The following is a 6,973-nucleotide window of genomic DNA, read 5'->3' as shown; positions in this document are numbered from 1 at the left end:
TTACTTTTGTGAGTCGGACTCTGAGACATCAGGCAAAATATCCTCAGTGAAAAAAGTAAATGGAGATATAAAGTTGAAGTTCCCTATTCATGGAAAGTGCCAGAATCTTGCCATTTTGCAAGCAAACACTCCAACAGGTAAATTTTTTTAATATTTTTATTGAACTAATTTTAAATTTAACTATTTATTAACTATTTTTTTATTATTTAACTAATTATTATAATTTTTAGATTATATTTTTATTACTAATTTTCATATTATTTAACTTATAAAATATTTGTTTAACTAATTTTAGACTTGATTAATTTACTTTGCAGTTTTTTTAAATGAAAATATTAGAATATATCATAATAACATGAATGGTCATTTTTATAACAAAATTGTTAAAAATTGTTTACCTGCTTAAGGCCAAGGGCCCATTACAGTTAAGGAGGCTATTCTTTTATCATATTTTATTTTTTTTTAATTTTATTTATAATTATAACTTGGTGTTTACAAATTGCTACAACTTAATGCTGTTAGTACAATTGCTGTTGCTGCAACTGCTTATACTACAACTACTGTTACCACACCTGTTGTTACTGCAACTACTTTATTGTTACTGCTGCTATAACTACTAATACTACAACTATTGTAACTTTAAATACTGTTACTATTGTTTCTAAAAAATTGAGTCTTTTTAAGGAAAAACTTAAGGCAAAGTTTAGTTCTGCTTTCGTTCAAGAAATCTTATTAGCTTAATGTTGTTGTTCTCTTACTGTTATTCCTACTTTTACTACTGTTTCTCTAATCTTATTAATATTAATTAACTTTATTATTATATTATTATATATATTAGCGCCTCTTTTGATATTTTAATTTTTTGTTTGTTTGTTTTGTTATAATGATTGATTATATCAACAAAAAAAAAAGAAAAAACATTACAAACTTTAAATGACAACTTATAAAGAGTTTATTTTTTGCTTGAATTTATGCCTGAAGCAATATAACTCTTGCAATGTCTTCGTTTATATTTATAAGTTTTATTTTGCGAAAAATAATAGTTTAAAAAAATATTACTTTATAATAGTTACATCAGCTTCATTTAATTAACAGATTGTGACATCAAAAAAGTAAAAACAGAAATCTCCTCATAATTTAGAAAGAATTTTGAATAAAAAAGTTATTCAAATTTAAAAATATTAAATTTTTTTTTCTCGGTTTTTCTTCCTTTTCTTTTTTTTTATAAAAAATTAAATTCCTTGTAAACATGTTATAACGTATAACACTGTATTAAAAATATTCATAAAGCGTACATTTAACTTTTGTGCCTTAAAGCATGTGAAAGTGCAACAGTATATATTTTTTAATAAATGGTACTTGAAACCTTAAATCTTTGTCACAAAAAAAAGTGCTGGTAAAGTAATTAACTTGATTTTTTTTTTTTCTTTGCAACAAGTAATATTTTTTGTTTGTTAATAACTTTTTAAAAGTAAAAAATCATTATTTGCAAAATTGCAATTTTAAGAAACAATGAAAAAAAATATCAAGATATTTTAATTCATCTATACGAATGTCAAGAAAAGAAAAAAATTAATTTATGTTAAATGATAATAAAAAATGTTATATTAAATTTATTTATTTATTATTATAAAACAAAAAAACAAGAAAAAATTTGAAACAAAATAGTAATTCCACAATATGTACATTTAGAAAAAACACTTCTAGATTTGTTTTTCTTAATTAGTAAATTAAACTTTTTTTTGCGGTAATTTATTTTATTGCAGTATTTAAAACAGTTTATGTCTTTAAATAAAAATAAGGATAATTTATGAAGTCAAAATTATGACGAGCTAATGTGCTAAGTTGTTTTTTTATTTAAAACAAGGCCTGGCTGTTCAATAATAAATTTTTGAAAGATAAACTAAATATCTTTTTACAAGCTCTTTAGAGTTTGGAATAATTTCTCTTTTCATACATAGGTGGCAATCTTTGCGAATTTAATAATGGTGGATGCGAACAACTGTGTTTTGCACTATCACAATCAGAAAGAATATGTGAATGTGAAACAGATTTTACAATTAGTTCAATTGATTATACTTCATGTATAGGTAAGATAATTTTTGATAACTATTTATGAGTGTTTGATACTTAATATTTATATACTTATAAATATCTGTATTTAAATATACCTAATTAATTTCATTTTAAATATACCTAATGGATAATTATCCATGGTCTTTTATGATTGTAGTTAAACGATAATAAAAGATTAATTCGATCGAACTCAGAACTCCTTGCTAATGAAGCAAGCCCTCTATCACTGCACCACTACGGCATATATGTATGTATGTATATATATATATATATATATATATATATATATATATATATATATATATATATATATATATATATATATATATATATATATATATATTCAATATGTATATATGTGTGTATATGTATATATGTGTATATATGTATATAAAAATTATGTTAGTGTATTCTACAAACAGATATATTGACTATATATCTGTTTGTAGAATACGCTAACATAATTTATATATACATATATACACATATGCTATATTGACTCAGGGTTTGGGCTGGGGCAGCAATCTTTCCTTTCATTATTATTCTTTTTTTGAAAATCCGTAAGCTCTAAGGTTAAGTTGAGTTTTTCATCACAATTTTTAAATACACTAATTATCAAAATTTGCAAAGAGCTGTAACCAAGTTGTCAAAACAAAATATTTTATTTGTGGTCATATAAGACTGCATGACTCTTATGAGTATATATATGTGTGTGTGTGTGTGTGTGTGTGTGTGTTTGTGTGTGTGTGTGTGTGTGTGTGTGTGTGTGTGTGTGTGTGTGTGTGTGTGTGTGTGTGTGTATATATATATATATGTGTGTGTGTGTGTATATATATATGTGTGTGTGTATAAGTATATATATATATATATATATATATATATATATATATATATATATATATATATATATATATATATATATATATATATATATATACAGGCCTTGTTATGAGATTTCGCTGAGTAGCAAAATTGCGTAACGCATTTCTAACTAACTCAACTCAGCAAATATATTTTGAATTGTTAGAAGTTATATTGCGTCACTAGCGTCTTTTTAAGTACCACATCGTAATTAAAGTTATTTTATTAACGTTTCATGTAAAAAAATATTTTTTTCATGAAACGTAAAATAATGTTTGTTTATTTTCTTATGATTTTACAGTTGGTTTTTGGTTATTATATTAACTGTTAATAAATTTTTTCTTTTTTAATTTGTGAACTTTTTTTAATAATGTTTTTAAGCAATAAAGAGTTTTTTTTTGTTATTTATTAGTTACCGATAACATATTCGTGATCATAATTTATTTTCATAAATTAAACGAACGTCATTGAAACTTTACGCTATTGAATTAACAATAAACAAAATATCTTATTAATAAAATATTTACATCAAAATAAATCGTGCATTTTTTAAACTATTAGGATAAAAATAATTTTTAAATTTAAAAGGAATTTATATATTTAATTCCTTAAGAAAAAACTTTAAACAATTTATTTTTTTCAACTAATTTTTAACAACAACAAAAAAAATTATGAAACAAACTGTTTCTTTAACAAAAAATCTATTAGCTTACAATTGCGGTTAAATTAAATTACTTACGACTTTATTTCTTCTGAATAAACGTCACGCTAACGACAATCAAAAGATAATTTAAATATTCTAAAAGATATAAGTTTTTGCGTAGCGCAAAACTGCTGAACGCGTAGGCAAATTGCCTTTTCGCAAGCAAAATGCGGGCTGCGTAACGCTTCTTAACAAGGCCTGCATATATATTAGGGTGTCCCAAAAAACAACATTTTTGAAAAATATATGCAGAGACCCCCTTAATGTGTTCTATCTAATACAAAAACACTAGATTTAATGTTTTTTTGAATAAAAAATATTTTAAGGGGTCCCTCAAGACCCTCAAATATTTAATGGGTCCCTAATATTTTCAAAAAAATGGTTTTTTAAAAGTATGTCAACCTGGTACTCAAATAAAGCAAAATTATATAAAAATTTCAAAAATAATATTTAATTTGAAAAAATTTTAACTTATTTATCAAAATTGTCATAAAAATACATAAAAATGCATTTTTTTGTTTTTTGTTAAAAAACGTAATTTTTCAGTAATAAAACCAAAAATAACAATTCTTTATTTGAAATCTATATTATTTTTGAAATTTTTATATAATTTCGCTTCATTTGAGTACCAGGTTGACTTATTTTTGAAATTTTTTTTTTTTGAAAATTTAAGGGACCCATTAAATATTCCAGGGTCTTGAGGGACCCCTTAAAACATTTTTTATTCAAAAAAATTTTAAATCTAGTGTTTTTGTATTAGATAGAACACATTAAGGGGTTCTCTGCATATATTTTTCAAAAATGTTGTTTTTTGAGACACACTAATATATATATATATATATATATATATATATATATATATATATATATATATATATATATATATATATATATATATATATATATATATATATATATATATATTCAAAAAAAAAATTTTTTTTAAAGATCATTTTTTTTAAAAATGGTCACTTTGGAATGTTAAAAAAAACATAAATAATTTATTAATTTATTTTATGGTTTTTATTTATTGAAAATTTTTAAATTATTATTAAATTTAATTTTACTTATTATAATAATTTATAATATTTAAAAATATTTTTTAAATAATTTATAGGATCAAATAAATACATTTTATTTATTAAAATAATTATTAAGTATTTTATTTAATAATCAAGCTTTGTTTTTTAATAAATATGCTAATATACCCTTATGAAAACTATATGAATAGATATTTTTTAATGCATGAAAATGCAAGGCTACTATAGTAATGCAGTTGTCTTTTTTTAAAAATACTTAAGAGATCAAAAAGATCAAATAGTCAAAAAATCCTACACCATAGAATAAAAATTAAAATATTTTTTATGGTATTGGTATTATTATGTAAGGTATTGGTATTACTATGTAAGGTATTGATATTACTATGTAAAGTATTGGTATTACTATATAAGGTATTGGTGTTACTAAATGAGGTATTGGTACTAATATATAGGAATGTATTAAATTGGGTTTGACAGTTTAAAGCATTTTTAAACTTAATCTTATCAAAATTAACTAAATTATTGAATGTTGAACATGTTTGACCCAATTCATTTTTTTTCTTTCTTTTTTTTATCATATGTCTTAAGTGCTTATTGCTGTAAATATATTTTTCTAGGCCCTCAAACATTTATTCTCATCAGTGAAGAAACCTTAGTTTATCGTGTGGTTTTTTCGAAAATGACTGAAGTTCCTATTCATTTTAATTTTCCAACTTATATATCTTCAATTGAGTATAATGTAAACTCTCAAACAATATATTGGTTGGATGAAATAAAACATCAGATCTTTTATTCACAGAATGGTGTCAAAAAGAAAGTTAATTTGCAAGTTGAAAATGCATTTCCTATATCTTTTGTTATTGATTTATTTTCAAATTGTCTTTACTGGATTGATGGGAAAAAAAATACTATTTCATATATTGATCTTAACAACTCTTTAAACTATGGAACAGTTTTCAATAAAAAAGGTTTTGATCCTTTGAACTTGGCTATTTTGCCAGAGATGGGGTTAGTTTTAAGTTTTAAATTTTAAATTCATTGAAATTTTTGGATGTACAATATACTTTGTTACAATTATAGCATGTCACTTTTTTTTCTTTTTGGTTACAAAATCATCTAATATTATATTTATTTTTTAGTTTGCTGTTTTTTATAAGTCAACAAAAAAAGTTTGGTCATTATTTTCTTTTGTCTATTCGTTATGATGGTTCAAACTTAATACAACTTCAAAAAATTGGAGATATTGCTGATGGATTGCCACGTTATGATGTTGCTGTTGATCACAAGGAAAATCGTGTATACTGGTTGGATAAAAATAAAGCAATAGTTCATAGCATTAACATAAAAGGTTTTTATGTTTAAATTGACAAATGCAATATTTATTAATCAAGGATTTATTATTTTGTTATTACAACAATAGTAAACAGAACAAATCGATTTAGTAAATGATCAAATACAATATTTTAAAACTGTTGGAAAGGGGAGGGATCTATTTAGATTGGGTACACAGAAAATTAAAAAGTTTAAAAATTTTTTTTTAGATAAAATTGTTAATAAACTTTAGATACTACGTAAGTGCATTGGATAGATATGATAATTCATTGATGATGATAGAATCATTTATCATTACCATCAAAAGATATTTTTGTATGGTATGAAGAAAGTTTACCTTTAAAAATTTGATATTTTTAAATGCATTTGTAGGCCTTATCCTAAAGCATTTGGCATTTAATGTATGCCAAGAGCAACTTTACATATGGCTACGCTATTTATGTTAAGCTAAAAACTTTTTTGTTTGGTAATATTTAAGTAACTCTAAAGATATTTTACGAAATATTTTAATGAAATAAAAGTATTTAAGGTTTTAAAAACCACACAAAATGTTAGTGCTTTTAAAACATTAAAGCAAGCCGTTATAAATATTTTGAAATAATACATAACTTTAATAAAATATTCTCATAATATTATTAAAAGATGAAAACAAAGTTTAAATTTTTATAAAACTTTTTTAATTGAAATATTAAGAAACAGAAGGAAAACTTGTCAATTGTTTTAATACGACATAAATAAACATTATACAAAAAAGTTGAAAAAAAAAGTTGAAAATAAGGTGGCAAGCATGTGAGTATTTAATTAGAATATGTTAGTTTTAAAAGTAAGATTTGTTCAGGTATCGGAAATACAGCGACAACCAGCAGTTAACAAATTATGACAAATTAATGTAAAAAATATTATTTTTTGTTATACTAACAATTTAAGTTCACAAAATAAGTTGTTGAAAAAAAAAATTCAA

At 22.7% G+C, this 6,973-nt stretch overlaps 1 protein-coding gene across 1 annotated transcript in view; it reads left to right on the top strand.

The window, feature by feature from the left end:
• The window catches only part of LOC100198234 (low-density lipoprotein receptor-related protein 6), a 57,840-nt gene that overhangs the window by 29,289 nt on the left and 21,578 nt on the right, over positions 1-6,973 (top strand). The window contains exons 11-14 of the mRNA XM_065809845.1: positions 1-137; positions 1,962-2,090; positions 5,298-5,688; positions 5,820-6,028. The exon at positions 1-137 is cut by the window's left edge and continues 267 nt beyond it. Of these exons, the coding sequence (XP_065665917.1) occupies positions 1-137; positions 1,962-2,090; positions 5,298-5,688; positions 5,820-6,028 (866 nt within the window). The remainder of the gene's footprint in view (positions 138-1,961; positions 2,091-5,297; positions 5,689-5,819; positions 6,029-6,973) is intronic.

The sequence above is a fragment of the Hydra vulgaris genome, chromosome 11 (assembly GCF_038396675.1).
Source record: "Hydra vulgaris chromosome 11, alternate assembly HydraT2T_AEP".
Taxonomy (NCBI): Eukaryota; Metazoa; Cnidaria; class Hydrozoa; order Anthoathecata; family Hydridae; genus Hydra; species Hydra vulgaris.
This window is presented reverse-complemented; position numbering and strand designations above follow the sequence as displayed.